General features: G+C 48.8%; 1 protein-coding gene across 3 annotated transcripts in view; it reads left to right on the top strand.

Moving 5' to 3' along the window:
• Window positions 1–24,950, top strand: part of LOC115475630 (ly6/PLAUR domain-containing protein 3-like) — a 268,277-nt gene that overhangs the window by 37,762 nt on the left and 205,565 nt on the right. For 2 of the 3 annotated variants that reach the window (XM_030211510.1, XM_030211509.1), the window contains exon 5: window positions 19,478–19,615. In XM_030211510.1, coding sequence (XP_030067370.1) covers window positions 19,478–19,615 — 138 coding nt within the window. Of the gene's footprint in view, window positions 1–19,477; window positions 19,616–21,674; window positions 22,094–24,950 lie in introns of those variants that run through there. The other variant, XM_030211515.1, reaches the window with a different exon arrangement.

The following is a 24,950-nucleotide window of genomic DNA, read 5'->3' as shown; positions in this document are numbered from 1 at the left end:
AAGAAATCCACATTTTCAGAGCTGACATCTCATTTCTCTAAATAGTGAGAATCAAAATTGTTTTTCTACCTTTGCTGTCTGACCATTTTGTTTTTCCACTTGGGTTGGTCCTGGTCTGTTCTTACTACATCCTCTTGTTGGTGTTCTCCCAAGTTCTTTTTCATCATTTAATTTCCATTTTCTGCTTTTCACTGTCCATCTTCTTCTCTATTCCTATATCTACCTTTGACTCAGATCATTCTGTCTCATTTTCAGCCCTCAGTTCTAGTCCTAGCTCCCTTATCCCACCTAACCTCGTTTTCATCCCCCATTTCATCCGATTCATCCACCTGCCCTGCATTACAGCCCCCTTTTCAGCCCCATCCCCATTCTCCCATCTGCCTCCCTTTTCAGCCCCAGGCACATTCTCCCACATGCCTGAGCCCCAACCATAGCCCCATTTTCCCATCTGCCTCCTTCTCAGAACCCAGTTCGAGATCCATTCCTCTTTTCCCATCTGAGCCCTCCATTTTCAGACCCCCCCAAATTCCAGCCCTATCCCCTGTTTTAGCTGTAGTTTGAGCCCCTTTTGCAGCCCCCAGTCTCCACCTGCCCACCCTCAGCTCCCTCGACAGTCCCTTTCTTGTTTCTGCCGCCCGACGCCCTGCATTTAAAATCTTTTGAACTAGCAGCGCAGCACCAGTGTCTGTGAAAGAAGCAGCTATCCTCGGTCCATCTCTGGTCCCTCACTGTATCCCGCCATCCTCTGATGTAACGTCCTGTTTCTGTGAGGGCGGGGCACAGTGAGGGATGACCCCGAGGCAAGCTGCTTCTTTCACAGATGTTGGCGCTACGCTGCCAGTTCAAAAGATTTTAAATGCAGGGTGCCAGGCAGCAAAAACGAGAAGGGGGCTGTCGAGGGAGCTGAGGGTGGGCAGGTGGAGACTGGGGGCTGCAGCTGGGGCCTGAACTAGCAGCTGAGAGCAGGACTGGGACAGGGAATTGTGGCTGCCAGTAGGCATGGCTTGTGGCACCCTTCAGAGCTCGGCGCCCTCCTGCCATGCATACCGCGCTTACCATATTACGCCGGCCCTGGTGAGGGAGAGTCTTTGGTGGGCTTTTAGTTCTTTCAGGTGAGCCCTGGTGGTGAAGTTGCTCCCACCCACCCTACCCAATCTTTTTGTAAAAGATTCATTGTTGGGGTTGTGGTAGGTGAGGTGGCTTAGAGAAAAGGTGGTTGTTACTGGGTGGGATGGTTGGGAAGGGAGGATATGCCACAAGAGGAGTTTTGAACCTATTTTGCTTTATAAGAGATGGTTATTACCGAGTTCTGTTGGGTTAGAAAGTTTTGGAACCTGATCGGGATTGGGTACTCAAACTATTTTTCTGTCATAGAGATGAACTCTTTATGAGTAACAAAATCAGGATTTTTCTTGATATTGCGAGAACAACACAAAAGAGATGTCAAGCATTTTTAAAGCTTCATGCTAGAGTTCTACAGTTGGGAGGATTATATTGGTTCAATTTTCCCTGTAAATGTGTCTTAAAAATTAACTCAATTAAATATATTTTTTATGATCCATCTCACCTGAGTGCATTTCTAGATTCTAAGATGATTGTTACCCCTAAGCAACAACTAACAGTCTTATCTACATCTACTCCGTAATAAGGAAGTTAGGCCCACTATTTGTATCTTCTTTTTCTAGTTATGTTGGTAATATTTTCTTTAAAAATTGTATTTTATTTCCTTGATAATAATGCTTAATTTGATGTCATGAAATTGTACCTTGTTTTTCTCTCAAATAGTGGACTTGAAATGGATGTGATAAGATACGTATTTTCTATATTTTGATTTGATTGGTAATAATGTATAATCTGTTCCATTTTTTCATCACAAGAGATTTCTTGTAATTATTATTAACTAGTAAAAAAGGCCCGTTTCTTACAGAAATGAAATGGGTGCTAGAATAATGATGATGTACTTGCATTTCTGGTTTTAAAAGAGCCATTTCCCAAAATTAGGGTGTACAATGAGTAATGTTTTTTGTATATAAATGTGTATGTATATTGTTTTAAGAAATGGACAGTAAGCATAATGTCAACAACTTTTATTACAAACATAATGTTGGTTTACATTTGTAAAATTTTGTTAAAAACAATATTTTTTGTGTAAACTTTGTCACAATGAGGGAAAAGCTTTCCTTGTTCGGGACCATCTATAACTTTAACAATTGCTTCGGCAGACTTACGTACTCTTGAAAATGCAACAGCCAGTTGTCCCATGCGTAAACACTGGTTCTGGTAGGAAAATGCCTACTTTTTCAAATGTTTGCCCTTGTGACTTATTTATTGTCATTGCAAAAGCCAATTTCACGGGAAATTGTTTTCTACATAGTGTAAATGGCAGTTCAGTGGGATAAAAACAGTACTGCCTGCAGTTGACCCAGTTATTATTTGACTAATAATGAGGTTTGGTTTTAAGTCTTTCACTATTAAGCGAGTTCCTTGGTATTTAAATTCCTCAGTAGGATAATTATGGCTCCAACTTTTAAATGCAGTTTATGGCAAGGCATGCCAGTTGGATTTTGTTCATGAAGGAACTCTACAGGATATAACTGTGATTCCTCATCATTGGAGTCATGAATAGAGTCGGAACTGAAGTACGTAATTTGCTGTCCTTCTAATATATTAAGAATGGCGTCATTTATCTTGTCCACATGTGTATTTTTTGGACAAAGAATAGCCTTTTTAGCAAAGTTGTAAACTGTATGTTTTTGTTCTGTTGTTTACCTGATGTGTTGCATCCCGTTGTCCTTTTCCTCTCAGTCTTCTTTAATGGCTGTCCTATTCTGTTGTAGCTTGCTTTCCATTGACAGAGTGAAAGAGACAGTGAGAGAAAGAGAGACATAAAGTTTGTTTGAGACCAAGACACATTATGTGTGTGAGAGAGCGACACAATCTGTGTGTTTGTTTGAGAGAGACAGTGTCTGTGTGTGTGAGAAAAACAGTCTGTGTCTGTGTGAGAGACAGAGTGTGTTTGTGTGTGGGTGAGCCCGAAAAAGAGAGTGTTTGTTTGTGTGTGTGAGAGAGAGAGAGATTGTCTGAGAGTGTGATACAGAGTTCACTCTCTGTGTGTTGTGTCTGGTTTTGTTCTGTGGTTTACCTGCTCACTCTCTTCACCCAATGTCAAGTCCCCATCTCCATCCTCCCAATCAATCACTTGTCCTCTGTATGGGGCTGAGTGATGCTCTGATGCCTCACCTTTGCTGCTAATATGCTGTGTGTGTGTGTGGGGGGGGGGAGTTTGGCTGACAGAGAGAGTGTGTGTGTGTGAAAGAGAGAGGTTTGCAGGTTTGCTCTGTATGGGGATCAACGATGCTCCGATGCCTCACCTTTGCTGTTAATATGCTGTGTGTGTGGGGGGGGGGGGGGGGGGGGGGGGAGGGGGGTTGGCTGACAGAGAGAGAGAGAGAGAGAGAGAGAGAGAGAGAGTGTGTGTGTGTGAAAGAGAGAGGTTTGCAGGTTCCCTCTGTATGGGGGATCAGCGATGCTCCGATGCCTCACCTTTGCTGCTAATATGCTGTGGGGTGGGGGTGGGGGGGAGTTTGGCTGACAGAGAGACTGTATGTGTGTGCTTCAACATCAATTCCAGTGGCGTTCCTAACCTGTTCCGTGCAGAGGGAGTAGCAGGGAGGGAACAAGCGGACTCCGAGCCAATAGGCGCGCGGCACCCCCCCCCCAGCGGCGTGCACCCGGGGCGGACCGTCCCCCCCTTGGTACGCCACTGACCAATTCCCCCTTTCCCCATCAGGTTCCTCATACTAACTGTGTGTGTGTGTTTTCCTTTTTGCTGGGTTACCTGTTTTCGCCTGTCTTCCTATTTCGATCAGCTGTTAGTGTTGTCTTCACAGCCAGGTGGGGGTGGGGGAGTTTGGCTGACAGAAAGAGTGTGTGTGTGTGTGAAAGAGAGAGGTTTGCAGGTTTCCTCTGTATGGGGATCAGCGGTGCTCCGATGCCTCACCTTTGCTGTTAATATGCTGAGGGGGGTGGGGTGGGGGGGAGTTTGGCTGACAGAGAGAGTGTGTGTGTGCTTCAACGTCAATTCCCCATTTTCCCATCAGGTTCCTCATACTAAGTGTGTGTGTGTGTTTTCCTTTTTGCTGGGTTACCTGTTTTCGCCGGTCTTCGTTTTTCGATCAGCTGTTAGTGGGGGGCTGGGGTGCTGGGGTGCTGGAACTCGACGGAGGTTTAAAAGGGGGGGGGGCAGGTGGAAGCCTGGGGCGAGTTACTGGACATGGAGGGGAGGATAGGGGCAAAGGAGAATTGCTGGATATGGAGGGAAGGAGAGGGCAGAGGAGCGTGGAGAAATCGCTGGACATAGATGGGAGGGGAGGGCACAGGAGAATCGCTGGACAGGGGAGAGAGGAGAATCGCTGGACACAGATGGGAGGGCAGAAGAGAATCTGGACATGGATGGGAAGAGAGGGCAGGGGAGAGAGCAGTGTCTGGACATGGATGGATGGAGGGAAGGCAGAAGAAATGCTGGACATGGATGGAGTGGAGGGAAGACAGGAAGGAGATGCACATGGATGGAGGAGAGAGAGGAGAAATGCTGGAGGGAAGGAAAAAGATGCACACGGTTGGAGGGGAAGGGAGAGAAGAGAAATACTGGACATGGATGGAGGTAGGGAAGACAGAGGAGGAGATGGACATGGATTTAGGGGAGAGAGGAGAAATTTTGGACATGGATGGAGGGGAGGAGAGAGAGTTAAAATGCTGGACATGGATGGAGGGGAGGGAAGAGAAGAAGTGAGATGAACATGGATGGAGGGGAGGAGAGAGGAGAAATGCTGGACGTGATGGAGAGAGGAAGGAAATGCATACTGACAAGGTGAGGGAAACGGAAAAGAGGAGAAAAACTGCACATGGATGATAGGCAAAAGCTGGATCCACTCTATACCTCCTCCAGTCAAGTCTGCAGAGGACCCAGCTTTTACCTATGGATGTAGGGCAAGAAATGAAGGAGGAAAGTAAAGAAATAAATGGAAAGGAAGCCCCGGAAACAATCAGATAAAGAGCCTCAGAATCAGAGACTGGGACCAACATGTTCAGAAAAACAGTCACCAGACAACAAAGGTAGAAAAAATCATTTTATTTTCATTTTAGTGTTTGGAAGATGTCCAATTTGAGAATTTACATCTGCTGTCTTATCTTGTATACTAGACCTGTAACAGCTTATAGAAATTATTTATAATGAAAAAAAAATCACGTTATTTTTGGCTCCTGTTCTGGTATAGTATTTTTAATTATACTGCTTATATGCATCACATCTGATATAAGGGGTGTGGCTACAATAGGGGGCGGAGCCATATATGGTGACCACACCCATAATGAGTACCAGTACCTTTTTTCCTACAAAAAAAGCACTGTCAAGACATGAGGTAAAGAACGCAAGAATAAGTGCATGGAAATTGTCATGGTTGTACAGGTGGCGGATAGTCCTCAGCTGCCTAAAAGTGAAAAGCAGAGTTTGGACAAATGCAAGATGTTTTGTGAAAAAGAGAGAGTAGAGTTGAGAATAACCCCCAAATAGCGAAAATGGGAGACCGCCGTGATTGCTGTCCCAAAAAGGGAAATAGGCGCAGAGGGAGGATTTACTGAGCCAGAAAGCCAAGAGACCATTGTCTTATCTGAGATCAGGACTAGTTGTTGATCGAAAAGCCAATTGACTACAGAATCTAGGCAGGTTTGAAGGGGAGAAATAGAAAAAGAAGAAGCATCGGTAGGCTAGAGTAGTAGAATATCGTCCTTTCCAGTGTGTAAGATGAGTTGTGAGATGAAGAACATTCGAATGCCTACGTTATGGTCCACTGTACCTCCTCATAATTATACTAAAAGGTTTCTGTCCAGGGTGTCGCGTGCTCGAGGACCTTGGCATACTGTCAGGCTTCTTCCCCGGGAGCACTGGGTTCGTGAGCCCATGGGCCACTACCGTGGAGCGGCAGTGGCAGGCAAGATCACCTCCAAGGTAGAGATGAGACAAAACTGGACCGGAACCCCGGACTGGAGTTCTACACCGGAATACACGGAGCTGGAACGCACCGGACGGGTGCGCACTGGAGTGGAGCCCGCTGGACTGGAACACACTGGAGGGCCCCACTGGACTGGAACATACAGGAGTAAAACCCGCTGGACTGGAACACACTGGACCTAGGCTTCACCTACGCTTGACCACCTTTCCCCGAGGGTTGAGCCCTCAGGTTCGGGCGGCCGGCAGGGCTTACAGGAAAAACCGGAACTGGAACTTGCAAGCAGGAACAGCAGGAATGAGGATCCAGGAGTGCCCCCTGGCACCTCGGCGAAGGCAAGGCAGCCAGGCAGGGAATGTCCGGGTTCTGGCAGTCGGCAGGTTAGACACAAGGACTAGTAGACTGTACCCAAGCTAATAGGAAAGCTATGCCCAGGCAAACCAGTCATACACAAGAAACATACACTAGGCAACTCAAGAGACTAGTAAAGCTATACACCAGCTAACAACAAAGCTGTGCCCAAGCTAACAAGTCATACACTGGAAACAAACTCAGAGCACTAGCAAAACTATACACAGGCTCACAAGCCAAGCGGTGCCTAAGCTGGCTAGTCAACACTAGGACCAAACACAGAGAACTAGCAAAGCTATACACAGGCTAACAAGCCACACAGTGCCTAAGCTGGCTAATCTAACAGTAGGAACAAACACAGAGAACTAGCAAAGCTATACACAGGCTAACAAGCCACACGGTGCCTAAGCTATCTAGTCAAACATAGAAACTCACACAGAGCAAACACTGAAACAGTGTACAGAGCACTCTATACACCAGGGCCCTTAGATGAAATGCAAAAAGGCAGGGCTGTAGTCTCTAAGTGATTAATAAAGCCCTTCCACACCAGAGGCACAGCTGCAGCAATCACCTTGCATCCAAACAGAGGCTTGACACACAGAGAAGTCAGCCCAGCGGGAGCCATCTTGGATACTGGCATAGAGGAGTCGGCGGCAGCCATCTTGGAAAAGGCATAGCCCACACAGGTGAGGTTCAGTAGGGCAATCAGCACACAGAGCCAGAGAGAAACTAAGACAGAGACAGACACAGAGACAAGCAGAAGCCAGCACAGCCACTGACTCCCAGAAACAGGGTAAGTCTGAGGGTGGTCACGGCCACAGACGTAACAGTACCCCCTCCTCAAGACCCCCCTCTCGGTCTCCCTGAGGAGTTCAGGTGTCCAGGGGTAACTATGGTGAAACCTCCTGATGGGTCTCAAAAGCCAGACATAGATCACTGGACTGGAAGTCACAAGGAAGTTCAAAACTGGCAGACAAAAGTAGAACCTGTGACCAGGAGGCTCCTTCGAATCACCACGGGGCAACCTCAGGAACATGGATGCATCAAGAGGAACAAAATTCAAAAGTAACCCTTCCCAGAGGGAACCCACAATGTCCTGGACCTCTTGGCAATTCCGTGTAATGGCAAGAGCAAGGCTGAAGCCACTACCCCAGCTGACATCAGAAGCTGGGCTGGGGCCCGAAGTGGCATCCCAGTCTTGACAGGAACTAGAAGTCTGAACAGAAGCAGATCTGGAACTGGAACCTGGGTTGGCATCCAAAACGGAGCCGGGATTTGGACCCGGACTGGAATCAACCCCTTGACTGTAACTGGAACTGGATTCAGGAGCTTGACTGGAACTGCAACTCGATCCAGACTCAGCATCTTGACTGGAACTCCAACTCGATCCAGACTCAGCATCTTGACTGGAACTGTAACTCGATCCAGACTCAGCCTCTTGACTGGAACTGCAACTCGATCCAGACTCAGCCTCTTGACTGGATCTGCAACTCGATCCAGACTCAGCATCTTGCCTGGAACTGCAACTCGATCCAGACTCGGCATCTTGCCTGGAACTGCAACTCGATCCAGACTCGGCATCTTGACTGGAACTGCAACTCGGAGTGGACACAGCATCACGGCTGGCCTCAGTACTCGATGTAGACTCAGCCCACAGCACGGACTCAGCATCTCGGCTGGGACTGGCACTTGGTCCGGGACTACTAAGCCACCTTCTTTCAGCTTGGGCTTCAGGAGTATCCCGTAGGGTTGGCTCCGAGAGGAGTTGGAAGCGGTAAAAGAACAGCTTGGTAGAGGGATCAATAGCAGAAACTGGGTTTTCTTCGAACCCAAGCCAGGAAACACGCCTTCTTTCCGCTGCAGCTTCAGGGGTATCCTTCAAGGCTGGATCAGACAAAAGGGCAACCCGGTACTCCTGGAGCGTCATAAATGGATCCAGCTCAAAAATGGGGTTGGAACTGAGATCCAAACTGGTACTAGGAGACTCAGTAGACAGCGCCACTTGAACTGGACGCAGAGACTTGGCTTGACGTGCTGCTTGGACTGGGATCGGAGACTCGGTCAGAAGCACCCCTCCGACTGTACTCAGAGGCTTGAGTGGAAGCGCCACTTGAACTGGAGTCGGCGACTCGGTTAGGAGCTTCCCTTGGACTAGCCTCTGAGGCTTGAGTGGAAGCGCCCCTTGAACTGGCATCGGAGGCTCAGTCAGCAGTGTCCCTCGGACTGGACTCTGAAGCTTGGCTGAACGCGCTGCTTGAATGGGACTGGACCCCTGCTGGGCCCAGAGCGTGGAATTCCCAAGACGTCTTCTCTCAGCGACAGCTTCCGGAGTATCCCACAAAGCTGGATTCAGGACAAGGCTGCGGCGATACTCTGAGAGCGTGATGAAAGGGTCCATATCTGAAACTGGGCTTTCAGTGATTCCAAGCCACCGGACACGTTTTCACTCAGCTGCCGCTTCAGGGGTCTTCTTCAAAACAGGATGAGACAACAGTTTCCCACGATACTGACGAAGAGTCATAGAAGGATCCAGCAAAATGACGGAGCTGGACCCCAGCTGGGTCGGCTGGGTGGGGGTTCTTGCCGGGCTCATGGCCTTTGCATTCTGTCGCGTGCTCGAGGACCTTGGCATACTGTCAGGCTTCTTCCCCGGGAGCACTGGGTTCGTGAGCCCATGGGCCACTACCGTGGAGCGGCAGTGGCAGGCAAGTTCACCTCCAAGGTAGAGATGAGACAAAACTGGACCGGAACCCCGGTCTGGAGTTCTACACCGGAATACACGGAACTGGAACGCACCAGACGGGTGCGCACTGGAGTGGAGCCCGCTGGACTGGAACACACTGGAGGGCCCCACTGGACTGGAACATACAGGAGTAAAACCCGCTGGACTGGAACACACTGGACCTAGGCTTCACCTACGCTTGACCACCTTTCCCCGAGGGTTGAGCCCTCAGGTTCGGGCGGCCGGCAGGGCTTACAGGAAAAACCGGAACTGGAACTTGCAAGCAGGAACAGCAGGAATGAGGATCCAGGAGTGCCCCCTGGCACCTCAGCGAAGGCAAGGCAGCCAGGCAGGGAATGTCCGGGTTCTGGCAGTCGGCAGGTTAGACACAAGGACTAGTAGACTGTACCCAAGCTAATAGGAAAGCTATGCCCAGGCAAACCAGTCATACACAAGAAACATACACTAGGCAACTCAGGAGACTAGTAAAGCTATACACCAGCTAACAACAAAGCTGTGCCCAAGCTAACAAGTCATACACTGGAAACAAACTCAGAGCACTAGCAAAGCTATACACAGGCTCACAAGCCAAGCGGTGCCTAAGCTGGCTAGTCAACACTAGGACCAAACACAGAGAACTAGCAAAGCTATACACAGGCTAACAAGCCACACGGTGCCTAAGCTGGCTAGTCTAACACTAGGAACAAACACAGAGAACTAGCAAAGCTATACACAGGCTAACAAGCCACACGGTGCCTAAGCTATCTAGTCAAACATAGAAACTCACACAGAGCAAACACTGAAACAGTGTACAGTGCACTCTATACACCAGGGCCCTTAGATGAAATGCAAAAAGGCAGGGCTGTAGTCTCTAAGTGATTAATAAAGCCCTTCCACACCAGAGGCACAGCTGCAGCAATCACCTTGCATCCAAACAGAGGCTTGACACACAGAGAAGTCAGCCCAGAGGGAGCCAACTTGGATACTGGCATAGAGGAGTCGGCGGCAGCCATCTTGGAAAAGGCATAGCCCACACAGGTGAGGTTCAGTAGGGCAATCAGCACACAGAGCCAGAGAGAAACTAAGACAGAGACAGACACAGAGACAAGCAGAAGCCAGCACAGCCACTGACTCCCAGAAACAGGGTAAGTCTGAGGGTGGTCACGGCCACAGACGTAACACAGGGTATTCAAAAAGGTTGAGCAAATCCAAGAGGTAAGAGTGTTCAAGTACAGAGTCCATAATTTTTAAGAATACTTCTTTGCTTTCCAGCCCCTGGTGTTGGCTGAGTCTTTTAAACGTTTGGATACTGCACTGCAGCCACAACTTGCCTCTTTTTTTCTGATGGGTTTAAAAGTGCAAAATATAAAATACAATACACAAAACAATTATTTGACTAAAATTGCTGTTGAATATGTGATTAAATCTACCTGCACACATGGGTAAATTCTGTAAAAGTCGTCCAAAGGGAGGTGCTGGGATGATGCGGGCTAAGCATGAATTCTGTGCAGAACTACCTTTTATAGAATTCACGCTTAAGTCATTTTCACTCCCAATGTTAGTCGCAAGCATTTACATCAGCCAAAGGTTGGTGTAAAATAAATGCTTCCTTGTCATCAAGCAGATGAATCCATTACGAATGGGTTGTGTCCACCTGCCAGCAGGGGGAGATAGAGAGTACTGAAAAACATAGTACCTCTAGGCCAGCTAGCTCCATCTGCCTCTCAGTATTCTCTATCTCCCCAGCAAGGTTGGACACAGCTTATTCAGCTCCTTCAGAAATCTGCCTGGGGTGGCTCCTGGGCTTTTACCAGTTGTAGCAGGGGTGTTGTGGCTATTGCAGCTTCACTTTAAAGGCACGTAGGTTAGCCCTTTCCCTGCCTTTCCCACTCTCCTGGACCTCCGGAGTGCCTCTGTAGCTTTTGCCTCTAACTTTCCTCACAGCATTAAAAACAAAAATAACCGCGACGCGCTTGTTAGCACTGCGATTCTGAGGCTTCCTTCTGTCTGTGTAGCATGACCGGAGCTCTGTGACTCGGTCTGGTGAGGTAAGAGAGTCTTGTAGCTCCTCTGGGGAGGGCACGCGATTGGGACGTTTTTGGCGCGAATCCGCCATTTTGAAATTTCCCGCCGTTTTCGACGATGGCTGCGGAGGTTGTTAAGCTCTGTTCACATTGTGGCAAGCGCAGATCCGCAGCAGGACCCTGTAAATCGTGCTCTTCAGACGTCAGGGCCGGCCCGAGCATGGCGAGCGATGCTTCTTCCCGCTCGGTGGAGCTGGCAGCGGTCGCCATCTTGGATACGCCACATGGCTCAACCCCCGCAGGCGCGTTGGGGTCTGAGACCGGAGGGGAGCCTCGGATGAAGGCTACCAGAGGAGCTGCTTACCCCAGATTGGAACCGGGAGGCCAGGGTGAGCCTTTCTCCCCTGAGTTTGTGTTGCTTTTACATAAATCGTTCATGTTAAAAAGAGCTGTGCCGCAGATTTCTGACTCTGCGTTGTTACCTGGTTCCCCTCCGGTGGAGACTGGGCCGGGATTGCCGTCAGGTGTTTTTTCCACAGACAGTTGGCCGCAAGACAAGCGCAGAAGGGTAAATTCCCCTTCAGAGAGTGGCGCACCCCCTTTTCCCCCCTGTGGTCGGGCTGTGGGGATTCTGAGGGGTCTGGCAGGCCTTCATGGTCCGAAGAGCCAGAGGAAGGTGTAGGATTGCCACTGGATCCAGATGATCCCACTGCGGTTAGGATTTTCCACTGCGAGGAGCTGCCAGCGCTTATTTCTGATGCCTTACAGGCCCTCTCTATTGAAGATCCTGTGATGAGCGAAGCCTCCTCTGGTAATTTCCTGGAAGCCAATAAGTTGCAAGATCCGAGACAACATGGTTTCACCAAAGGGAAATCGTGCCAAACGAATCTCATTGAATTCTTTGACTGGGTGACGGGAGAATTAAATCAAGGACGTGCTATGGACGTCATCTACTTAGATTTCAGCAAGGCTTTTGACACGGTTCCCCACAGGAGGCTCTTGAATAAACTAGACGGCCTGAAGATAGGACCCGAAGTGGTGAACTGGATTAGGAACTGGTTGACGGACAGACGCCAGAGGGTGGTGGTGAATGGAGTTCGCTCGCAGGAGGGAAAGGTGAGTAGTGGAGTGCCTCAGGGATCGGTGCTGGGGCCCATTCTGTTCAATATATTTGTGAGTGACATTGCCGAGGGGTTACAAGGTAAGGTTTGCCTTTTTGCCGATGACACCAAGATTTCCAACAGAGTGGACACCCCGGAGGGTGTGGAAAACATGAAAAAAGATTTGAAGAAGCTAGAAGAATGGTCTAACGTTTGGCAATTAAAATTCAATGCGAAGAAATGCAAAGTGATGCACTTGGGGAGTAGAAATCCAAGGGAGACATATGTGTTAGGCGGGGAGAGTCTGATAGGCACGGACAGGGAGAGGGATCTTGGGGTGATAGTATCTGAGGACCTGAAGGCGACGAAACAGTGCGACAAGGCGGTGGCAGTAGCTAGAAGATTGCTAGGCTGTATAGAGAGAGGAGTGACCAGCAGAAGAAAGGAGGTTTTAATGCCCCTGTATAAGACGTTGGTGAGGCCCCACCTGGAGTATTGTGTTCAGTTTTGGAGGCCGCATCTTGCGAAGGATGTTAAAAAAATGGAAGCGGTGCAAAGAAAAGCTACGAGAATGGTATGGGATTTACGTTCCAAGACGTATGAAGAGAGGCTTGCTGACCTGAACATGTACACCCTGGAGGAAAGGAGGAACAGGGGTGATATGATACAGACGTTCAAATATTTGAAAGGTATTAATCCGCAAACGAATCTTTTCCGGAGATGGGAAGGCGGTAGAACGAGAGGACATGAAATGAGATTGAAGGGGGGCAGACTCAGAAAAGATGTCAGGAAGTATTTCTTCACAGAGAGGGTGGTGGACGCTTGGAATGCCCTCCCGCGGGAGGTGGTGGAGATGAAAACGGTAACGGAGTTCAAACATGCATGGGATATGCATAGAGGAATACTGTGCAGAAGGAATGGATCCTCAGAAGCTTAGCTGAAATTGGGTGGCGGAGCAGTTGGGGGGAAGAGGGGGAGGTGGTTGGGAGGCGAGGATAGGGGAGGGCAGACTTATACGGTCTGTACCAGAGCCGCTGATGGGAGGCGGGACTGGTGGTTGGGAGGAGGGAAATACTGCTGGGCAGACTTGTATGGTCTGTGCCCTGAAGGGGACAGGTACAAATTCAAGGTAAGGTATACACTTATAGGTTTCTCGTTGGGCAGACTGGATGGACCATGCAGGTCTTTTTCTGCCGTCATCTACTATGTTACTATGTTAATCCGAGGATGGCAAGTACTAAGAAGCCTGCTCAAGCTTTTCCTTTGCATGACTCCATTCAAGAGCTTATTTCGGCTCAATGGGCTGACCCTGAGGGGCCTTTGAAATTTTCCAGGGCAATGGGGCACTTATGCCCTCTCAGTGAGGAGCACTTGGCACGCTTGGCCGTGCCTAAAGTGGATGCCCTAGTCACGACTGTGATGAAAAAGACTACCCTCCTAGGCCTAGCCTTATGGGCATCTGTGTGCAGTTGTTATGCTGCTCGAGTCTGCCTCGCTTGGTTGCAACAGGCAGTGGAACAGCCTGGGGATGGAGCGGAGCCCCTTGCGGAGGTGGCACCGCGGATGGAGTCGGCCTTGTCATTTTTGTCTGACGCCCTCTATGATCTGGTCAGAGCTTCAGCTAAACAGATGGCTGTGGCGGTGGTCGCTCGCCGCCTTCTATGGCTACGGCATTTGGCGGCTGACATGGCCTCTAAACAAAGGTTGCTGAAGTTGCCCTTCCAGGGCCTTCTCCTATTTGGTGAGGAGTTGGAGAAAATTGTCAAGGGCCTGGGGGATGCTAAACCCCAGCGTTTACCTGAGGATAGGCTGCGGCCTTCTTCCAAGAGTCAGGCGGTTCCCTCCTCTTCCAGACCTCGCTTCCGTGAAGCTAGAAGGTACCGCCCGGGGCATTCTGCTGGGTTTACTTCACGTGCCCGCTTTCAGCAGAGGAACGCCTTTCGCTTGGACAAACGTTCCGCAGCGGCCGGATCAAGGCCTGGAGTTCATGGGCGACCCTCTCAATGATGGTGCGCCGGCCCACTCCTCGATTCCTGCAGTTGGAGGACGTCTTTCCCTCTTTCTCGAGGAATGGGTCAAGATTACCTCAGATCAGTGGGTTTTGAACCTGATCAGAGATGGCTACAGATTAGAATTCAATGCCCCGGTGAGAGATGTGTTTGTGGAGTCCCGATGCGGCTCTGCCGTCAAACAGATGGTGGTAGAGGAGACATTGCAAGGCTTGTTGTACCTCGGGGTGGTGGTCCCTGTGCCTCCCGCTGAGATCAGCTACGGTCATTACTCCATTTACTTTGTGGTGCCGCGAAAAGGAGGGTCTTTTCGGCCCATATTTGACTTAAAGGAAGTCAACAAGTCACTAAGAGTGTGGCATTTTCGCATGGAAACCCTGCGCTCTGTCATTGCGGCGGTACAGCCAGGAGAGTTTCTCACGTCTCTGGACCTGAAAGAAGCTTACTTGCACATTCCTATTTGGCCCCCGCACCAACGGTTTCTCCAGTTTGCGGTGTTGGGAAAACATTTCCAGATTCGGGCCTTGCCTTTTGGCCTCGCCACAGCTCCCCGAACCTTTTCCAAGATAATGGTGGTAGTAGCTGCCTTTCTGAGGCGAGAGGGTATCCGGGTTCACCCATACCTCGATGACTGACTCATCAGCGGACTCTGCAGAAGAGAGTCATCACGTAACAGCCAGAGTGGTCTCAGTACTTCAATTTCTGGGTTGGGTCATCAATTTGCCCAAAAGTCACCTGACCCCCTTTCAATCTCTAGAATATTTGGGGGTCCGGTTCGACACAGCCTCGGGGTTTGTCTTTCTACCCGAGCAAAGGTGGTGCAAGCTTCAGAACCAGGTCCGTCTGCTCCTGAGGATGCCTCGCCCGCGAGCTTGGGACATAGTCCAGATGTTGGGGTCGATTGCGGCCACCTTGGAAGTGGTGCCATGGGCGAGAGCGCTCCTGAGACCTCTGCAGTATTCCCTACTTCAACGATGGTCTCCAATATCTCAGGATTACCAGCGCAGACTCACGTGGCTCCCTGCGGCCCGGCTCAGTATGGAGTGGTGGTTCTCAGACAGCATGCTGTGGCAAGGAATGCCACTAGCGCTTCTCGATTGGTGCTTGGTGGTAACAGATGCCAGCCTGCAGGGCTGGGGAGCACATTGCCAGGGAAGGCATGCCCAGGGTCTCTGGACACCCGAGGAGTCGGAGTGGTCCATCAATCGCTTGGAGTTGAAAGCGATATTCCAGGCGCTTCTGGCCTTTCACATGACCCTGGAGGGACGGACTGTCAGAGTTCTGTCGGACAATATGACAGCAGTAGCCTACATAAATTGACAAGGCGGCACTCAGTGCAGAGCATTGGCTGCGCAGGCCGCGCAGATTTGCCACTGGGCCGAGCTACATCTGCAGTTTCTGTCAGCAGCTCACATTGCAGGTCATTGGAACGTGCAAGCAGGCATCAAATTGACCCAGCGGAGTGGGAACTGGCAGATGAAGTGTTCCTTCAGATCTGTGCCAAATGGGGGATGCCCGTAGGGGATCTTATGGCGTCAAGCGCAAATGCCAAAGTCCTGTGCTTTTACAGCAGACGGAGAGATCCTCGCTCGGCGGGGTTGGATGCCTTGGCTCAACCCTGGCCTCAGGGCCTCCTGTATGTGTTCCCTCCTTGTCCCTTGATAGGGCGAGTACTCCTGCGGATTCAGCTACATCAAGGAGAGGTGGTTCTCATTGCCCCGGATTGGCCCAGGCAGCCATGGTATGCGGACCTCCGGCGGATGCTGGTGGAGGCTCCCCTTCCTTTGCCTCTGGTACCGAACCTGTTGTCACAGGGGCTGGTAACCATACAGGACGCCTGCCGCTTTGGTCTTATGCAATTGAGAGACAAGGGCTATTCCAACAAGGTCATCTCCACTCTCCTTCAGGCCCGCAAGCGTTCCACTTCCGTTGCCTATGATCGGATTTGGCGCCAGTTTGAGGCTTGGTGTGCTGCTAAAGCGATTACACCCATGCGGGGTTCTGTCTCGTCGATACTTGACTTTTTGCAGGATGGTTTACAAAAAGGCTTGGCCTATAATTCCCTGCGTGTTCAAGTGGCAGCCTTAGCATGTGTCAGGTTCTCAGGTTCAGAGCCCGCGGGGCGGGGCTATGGAGCAAACGTGAGCCCTTGGGCTGCTGACAAGGAGCGACAGCAGCAGGCAAAACCCACCAACCAATGCTGGGCAAACACACCGGCAGGGACTGCAGGCACCGGCAGGGACTGGAATCCCCCGGACTGGAGGACACAGGACTGGAACACTGGACTGGAATCCCCCGGACTGGAACACCCGGGACTGGAGCTAGTCTTCACCTGCACCTAGCTGCCGTTCAGCAAGGGTTGAGCCCCTAACTGCAGGCAGCCGGCAGAACTTAGAGGAAACCCAGATACTGGGACTAGCAGGTTGGCACACCAGGAACACCCACTAGAAGGGACACTAAACACGCTAGACCAACACAGGGTTCAGGGTAGGAAACAGGATACCGGGAGACAGCCAGCCACGAACCAAGGGAGTACCGATACAATACAGGGAGACGGGCCTAAGACAAGCTAGACTAACCAGGGAGGGGCAGAAGCCCAAGGAAATATGGAACCAGGATACAGCAGTGCCCACAGACACCCAGACAAAGGCAAGAAAGAAGTGCAACAGCACAAGGGTTCAGGGTTCTCCGACAGGAGGGAAGGGAAGCCAAAACCAGATAGAATACAGGAGTGCCCATAGGCACCTAGACTAAAGCAGGACTGCAGTACTAACTGCACCAGGGTACAGGGTTCTCTGACAGGAGGGAAGGGAAGCCAAAACCAGATAGAATACAGGAGTGCCCATAGGCACCTAGACTAAAGCAGGACTGCAGTACTAACTGCACCAGGGTACAGGGTTCTCTAACAGGAGGGAAGGGAAGCCAAAACCAGATAGAATACAGGAGTGCCCATAGGCACCGAGACAAAGCAGGGCTGCAGTACTAACTGCACAAGGGTACAGGGTTCTCTGACAGGAAGGAAGGGAAACCAACAGGTCTGAAAACCAGGAAGGACTCAGGAAACAAACGACAAGGAACACAAACTAGGAACAAATACTATGAAGCAAGGCAAAAGTCAAAGCAAGGTAGCAGTGCAACAGCACCAAACACTAACCTGGACCTAAGTGTTTGCAAAGGCCCTGAATGAGGAAACACCACTTCCTTATCAAGGCCTTGACTGATGAGGTCACAATTCCCTAGACCCAGGCATACCGCACACTGAAACCCAGAGAGGCCCAACCCACACCAATGCAGCACCGTGAAGCACTTGAAGCCAGTACACCCAGGGAGAGGTAGAGCTAACTCAGTCCACACACACAGCTGCAGTAGAGTGAAACAATTAACCCCATGCTGGCAGCAGCCAGCACAGAGAGAGAGCCAGCTCAGACAGGACCGACAGAAGGAACGGAAGCCAGCTAAGAAGCTGACCACCAGGAAAAAGGTAAGTTTGAGAAGGGTTCTGACCACGATCATAACATCATGTTTTCTGGGGAAGGTGGCTGGCCTCTCCCTGGCTGCTTATCCGGATGTGGCACAGTTTCTTAGAGGGGTGCTTCGGCTCCGTCCTCCTGTGCGGGCTCCGTGTCCGGCCTGGAACCTGGGGTTAGTTTTAAAGGCCCTTCAGTGTTCGCCCTTCAAGCCACTTAGGCGAGCTTCGGAGAAGGATGTGACCCTAAAGACGGTCTTTTTGGTGGCCATTACATCGGCGAGATGGGTGTCTGAGCTCCAGGCGCTGTCCTGTCGAGACCCATTTCTGCAATTCTCAGAGTCCGGAGTTACGGTACGGACTGTGCCTTCCTTCCTGCCTAAGGTGGTTTCAGCGTTTCACCTAAACCAGCCTATTTTCCTGCCCTCTTTTTCTAGAGAGGAGTTTCCGGAATCTTTTGAGCAATTGCACCTTCTAGATGTGCGAAGGGCTCTGTTGCAATATCTACGCATGTCAAATGCTTTCAGGACCTCTGATCATCTTTTTGTTTTGTTGTCAGGTCCTCGCAGAGGGACTCCAGCGTCTAAAGCTACTCTGGCTCGTTGGCTCAAATAAGCTATTTTTTCAGCATATCTGCTGTCTGGCCGGCCTCCGCCTGAAGCCTTTAAGGCACATTCCACAAGAGCGATTTTCTCTTCTTGGGCCGAAACTGGAGCACTCTCTCTTCAAGAGATGCAGTGCAGCGACATGGGCTTCTAAGCTCTCATTTGCCCGACATTACAGGCTGGATGTGGCTGCCAGGAGGGATGCACATTTTGGAGCACAAGTGCTGGAGCATGGTGTGGCCTGTTCCCACCCTATCTAGGGATTGCTTTGATACATCCCATTCATAATGGATTCATCTGCTTGATGACAAGGAAGAGAAAATTAGGTTCTTACCTTGCTAATTTTCGTTCCTTTAGTCATAGCAGATGAATCCATGAGCCCATCCTGATTGATTGATTTATGCTGTTTTGGGTTCAGTTTTTCTTGTAGATATGTTCCCTCATTGGGAGAAGTTGGAAAACAGTCTTCAGGATTTCTGTTCTGTTACAGGAGGTTGAGTTCGTCCCTCCTTTGAATTACTGCTCCTGTTCTGGGGCATGCCTTCGCTGTGAGGAAAGTTCATGTTATTCTACTTTGCGGTGTACCACTGCTTTGGAAGCTTCAAATACTGAGAGGCAGATGGAGCTAGCTGGCCAAGAGGCAGTATGGTTTTCAGTGCTCTCTATCTCCCCCTGCTGGTAGGTGGACACAACCCATTCATAATGGATTCATCTGCTATGACTAAAGGAAAGAAAATTACCAAGGCAAGAACCTAATTTTCCCTTGCGCCTAAATACTGAATGTTAAGCATAGAAATGGAAGTATTCTATAACTCTGCTCCTAAATCCTGGGAATGCTCCAACCCATCCATGCCCTCCCTTGGCCACGTCCATGTTGAAGTTGCACACAAGATGATTTGGCACACAGGTTATAGGTGTGGATCTCGGATCCGAATGTAACCACTTACTAGTGCTTATCAAGGCCAATTATTCATTGTTAGCATCAATTTGGCCAATTATTTTGCATGCAGAACTGTGATTCATGCCCATAATAATGCACCAAACTGGGCAGCCTATACAGAATTTGGGGGATTTTGTGCAGGTAGGTTTCGGTCCATAAATGGAGCGCTACTCATTCTTCTGTCAACTGAAATTACCTGCAAAAACTGCAACCAGCTCATGGGCAGTATCTTTGCTTTTTCATACCCTGTAGTTCCGAACGGCGTGGAGTGCTATTCCTGTGCCAGCTTCTCGAAGGATCAATGCTTGCCACAGTATGCTGAGAAAATAAACTGCACAGGTGACACGATGAGGTGCTATGAGGGAAATGTGACAATAGCAGTAAGCGATGGTAAGTGTCATGCAACAATGTAGCTCTGCTTCCATTTTTGTTGGTGACTATCACTATCTAGAAGTTACAGGCTCTATGTCCCTGTGCCAGTCTGCTAAGTCATCCAGTCATACAGGACATGAACTGTGTAACCGTTGTTGGTCTCTTGAGTGTGCGTCATTTCAGTGTGAGATAGTTAAGCATGCCTGACACATTCATGTAAAACAGAGTGGAAGATGCCACAAACCCAATGTAAGCTGGAGCAGGACAAAAAACCTTCTTCAGTCAATAAAAAACTATAGGACTTCATCAAATTATAGTTTATTCCACAAACAAACAAATGCTGACAACTTGACCCAACACAGGCCGTGTTTCAGCAATCCTGCCTTCATTGGGGATCCTGAACATTCAGCACTAGAACTGTTAAAATCTGTGGAACTGTGCCACAACTTCAGTTCAATGTAGATGCTGAACTGTGGCAGTCAGACACGAGCTCAGACAGTAAACAGCAAGAGACATGTGTATATCTTAGTCTTCTGTAAGTTATATGTAAAAGTGTTCACCCGCCCACGCCACACCCAGACTCCGCCTGGCCTGTTGGTTTTCTCTACTGAGATCGCATCTGGCTGTTGCTTGAATTGAAGTTGTGACACAGTTCCACAGATTTTAAAGTTCTAGGGCTGAATGTTCAGGACCCCCGATGAAGGCAGGATTGCTGAAACACAGCCAGTGTTGGGTCAAGTTGTCAGTATTTGTTTGTTTGTGGAATAAACTATAATTTAATGAAGTCCAAGTGCTACCGTTTTTTTGACTGAAGAAGTTTATTTGTCTTGCTCCAGCTTATATTGAGTTTGTGGCATCTTCCAGTTTCATTGTTTTTGCTGTTCTTTTTGTTGAAGACTTTTTCCATCTTTGGATTGACACAGTGTGCAACTTTTCAACACGTGACATTTTGTTAACTGTAACATTTCAGCGTGTGTCACTTGAGCGTGTGTCACTTGAGCATGTGTCATGTATGCTTGCAAGTGTACTACGGTTGCTATATACCGTAATTTTAGATGATGTCAGACTCCTGATGCAGGCTATATAGCCGAAACACGGCCTGTGTTGAGTCATCTTTGAAACTAATAAGTCAAGTTTACTAGTCACTGGTCATCTCCGCTGTTTGTTTGTTTGTAGAGGTTTGTTCTTCCCTGTTTCAGTTTTGTATAACCCTGTGTAACATAAGAACATAAGAATAGCCATACTAGATCACACCGATGGTCCATCTAGCCCAACAGTTGCCAATCCAAATCACAAGTACATGGCAGAATCCCAAATAGTAGTAAGATTCCAGGCTACCAATCCTAGGGATACGTAGTGGCTTTTTCCTTGCCTATCTTAATAGCAGATTATGGACGTTTCCTCCTGGAGCTTGTCCAACCCCTTTTTAAACCCAGAAATGCTAAGTGCTTTTACCACATTCTCTGGAAACAAGTTCCAGAGCTGAACTATTTGTTGAGTGAAAAATATTTTTTCCAATTCATTTTAAACGTATTATCATGTGACTTCATAGAGTATCCCCTAGTCTTTGTACTTTTTGAAAAAGTAAACAATTGATTCTCATTTACCTGTTTCTATTCTAGTCAGGATTTTGTAGACCTTTATCATATCCCCCCTCAGCCCTGACCTCTTAAGCTTTTCCTCATATGAGAGGAGTTCCATCCTCTTAATCATTTAGGTTGCCCTTCTTTGAACCTTTTCTAATTCTACTACATCTTTTTTGAGATATGGCGACCGGAATGGAACACAATACTCAAGGTAAGGCCACGCCACGGAGTGATACAGAGGCATTATAATATTCTTTGTCTTATTTTCTATCCCTTTCCTTATAATTACTAGCATTCTGTTTCTGGTTTTGGCCACCTGCACACACTGAGCAGAAGATTTCAATGCATTGTCCTTTTCCCTGAACCAGTCAGTCTGAAGTGAAAGGCTTGTATATTTCTGTGCCTGATAGTGGAGGCATATCACGCTGGAGGTGTAAGATGGTGTATGCTTGTGCCAAACTCTAGCTAAAATGGTGTCATTTATTTTGTAGGTAATCCTCCCAAAGCAATATACTTCAAGAGCTGTCAGGATGAAATTACTTGCACAGACTCCTCTATAAGTAGGGGACAAATGAGAATCAGTCGGAACGGTTTCTGCTGCTCTGGAAATTATTGCAATGGTCCTGCTGTTTAACCACTGGTACTACAAAAACTTCTAATCCCAACTCCCAAGTCTCTTGTTCATCTGTTTCTTATTTCTCCCTGTTGATAGGTATTCTGATAGTTATTGGGGTGCTGTGAGAGCGAGACTGTTGTGGTGAGAGTGCCTATTGCCTTGGATCCTATATTTGGGTGTCATGTCCCTTACCTCAACGCAAGTGGCATCCTCGGGCTGCTCAGTGTCTCGTTGACACGCACACTTGATTGGCACAGCCCTGAGCCATGTGTGTGTAGTTCTTCTCTGGCTCCAGGCTCCTTGATTGCTTTGCTTCCATGCACCTGGCTCTGCTCTCTCTCTGCCAGGCTTCCAGGCTCCTTGATTGCTTTGCTTCCACCTACCTGGGTCTGCTCTTCCTCTGCCTGGCTTCTCTTGCTTCTCTCCTATTGGTCTTCCGGTTCCTCCTTCCCCTGCTCTTGTCCTATGGCTGTGCCCTTTCTCCCTGCTTATGTCAGACGCCAGCACTTTATCAGCTGAGCTCTCCCTAAACTCCTTGCTTCGGTTTCTACTTTGGTAGGTGTTACTTGCTCAGTAGTGTGCTTCTCCTCTACTTTGTTCTTCGTTGCTGACTCTGCCTTTACCTGAATTACTCTTGTGTCTGCTGCCTGCCTACTAACCTTGCCTGTACCTGGATTACTCTCGTGTCTGCTGCCTACCTACTGACCTTGCCTGTACCTGGATTACTCTCGTGTCTGCTGCCTGTCTACTGACCTAGCCTGTACCTGGATTACTCTCGTGTCTGCTGCCTGTCTACTGACCTAGCCTGTACCTGGATTACTCTCGTGTCTGCTGCCTGCCTACTGACCTTGCCTGTACCTGGAATACTCTCGTACCTGCTGCCTGCCTACTGACTCTGCCTGTACCTGGATCACTCTCTTGCCTGCTGCCTGTCTGGCCGTCATGTTCATCACCCCGCTTCCTGCTCCATCTCGTAAGCCCTGCAGGCTGCCCGCACCTAGGGGCTCAACCTTTGGGGAATGGCGGTCAGCGCAGGTGAAACCCGGGGTTGTCCGGCCGCCAAGCAGAACCTGGTCCGAGTACCGGGCTCGGCAGCGCTCTACTTGGTACAAGAACTCACAGGTCTGACATTGGGTAGTTGGGTGGGGGGCAGAGACCCTCTGCTGCTGTGGTTAGACTTGCATTCCAGCACTTTTCGTTCCTGTAAATGTGTCAGTAGAGCCACACACAAGCCTACTGAGGACTTACTTGAATGCTTCAATCCTGGTTTCACATCCACTGGAAGGTCAGCTCTGTGTGAAAGAATGGAGCAAGGAGAGATACAGCTGTAATCTTCCATCCAGGAGAACTAGTTTGTGATGCCTTGCCATGTATTTCTAGTTTGGTCAGAATTGTTTCAGTGTTGCAGTACCAGGTTGTTTCTCGGTATGATATATCTTTACTCTGCCGTCATTGGTTTATGCAGGCCGCCACACACACAAGATCTGACATTTGGGCATATGATGTTAATGAAGCAAAGGTAGTCAGGGCCTCCTCTGTGCAATGAGCTGCCACTTAAATTGCATCAAGTCTCAGACTACTTGACTTTTAGATTTTACTTTCCAACAGGCTTTCCAATTTGTTAGTTTTGACGCACATATGAGAATAAGTAGCAGATTTCCATGTAAGCACTGTTATGTAACTACATACATAAGGGTTCTTTTATAAAGGAATGCTAGTGTTTTTAGTGCACTTATTTTTAACACGCACTAAAAATGCTAGCGCACTTTTGTAAAAGACCCACATAGTTTGCAGAAGGGTGGACAACTAGGCAGAGTCTGGGTGGGGCGTGGATGGGTGAACACTTTTTCATGTAACTTACAGAAGACTAAGATATGTGAATGTCTCTAGCAATTAGGAACCAGTGCCAGTAGCTAGATCACTATCAAGGCACGTTAGGACAGCCATTTGTGTAGTTCTACTTGCCTGGATATTTATCCAGGATCCAGCACTCAGTATCGTCAGTACCCAGATAATTTCCAGGTCTGCCCAGATATTCAGTGGCAAGATCTGGGTAAATGCTGCTGAACATCCAGTTTCGGCCCTGCCAGCAACATTTAACCAGGTAGAATCCCTCCTACCCGGATAAATCTCTCTGAATATCAGACCCCTAATTTATTGTCATGGATGTTGTATAATAAGACAATATAGAAGTGAGAGAAATTTTTTTGGGGGGTTCTATTTATTAAAGCTTATAAAATGATACATGAAACATAAAAGATCACAATTACCAAAAAATAGGTTGGTACTATATAAGTTTGTAAAAACAGCAAGAAAAGCATTCATACAATCATTGTTCCTGTCGTAAAATCATTCTGTCAGAAGCACATACACATCAACCTTCCCTTTAACTCAAGACCTCACTTTGCACAAGAATTATGTGGCATAGTGGTGAAGATGTATGTTAGTCTGGCAAGTGAGTAGATTCACTGAAACGCCTGGAGCCTCTGAAACACTGGGGACTTTATCAGAGCCCTTCCTTTTCTGAAATGTAGCTTCCATTTTGAAATTTCTGTGTGACAATTGAATTTTAGTATTTTGGACTTTGATGCTTGCTTGTACAGCTTAACATGAGGGGCCCTTTTACAAAGGTGCGTAAGGGCCTACGCGCGTTCAGCTCGCATCAAATCAGCATTACCGCCTGGAGAGCACATGCGCCTGGCGGTAATTCTGAGTTTGGCATGTGCTGAAAACCCGCGGTAATCAGCAGTTGGTGCGTGCTTGATGGTTACCTCACGGTTAACACATGAGCCCTTACCGCAAAGTCAATGAGTGGTGTTAAGGGCTCAGGCCATGAATACATGCACGCTGGTTTTCATTTTGCTGCACATACTTTTCCTGGCCAAATCCCCCCCCCCCCCCTCTTTTTTTCCAGTCACGGTGGAGAAATGGTCCAGCGCATGTCCAATACACGCACCCACATTACTGCAGGCCACGTTTTGGTGTGCCTTTGTAAAAGGGCCCCTTATTGAAGCATTACAGCAGCTTTGCTCTTTTCATGCTCGTTACAGTGTAGCTGAACATCTAAGTTCCACATGGAAGATAAGTCAGTAGCATAGTCTGATCAGTCAATGTCATCATTCACATTTTCTAAAGTTTTCTTGAGACATAA

This window comes from Microcaecilia unicolor, chromosome 8 (genome assembly GCF_901765095.1).
Source record: "Microcaecilia unicolor chromosome 8, aMicUni1.1, whole genome shotgun sequence".
Classification (NCBI taxonomy): domain Eukaryota; kingdom Metazoa; phylum Chordata; class Amphibia; order Gymnophiona; family Siphonopidae; genus Microcaecilia; species Microcaecilia unicolor.
This window is presented reverse-complemented; position numbering and strand designations above follow the sequence as displayed.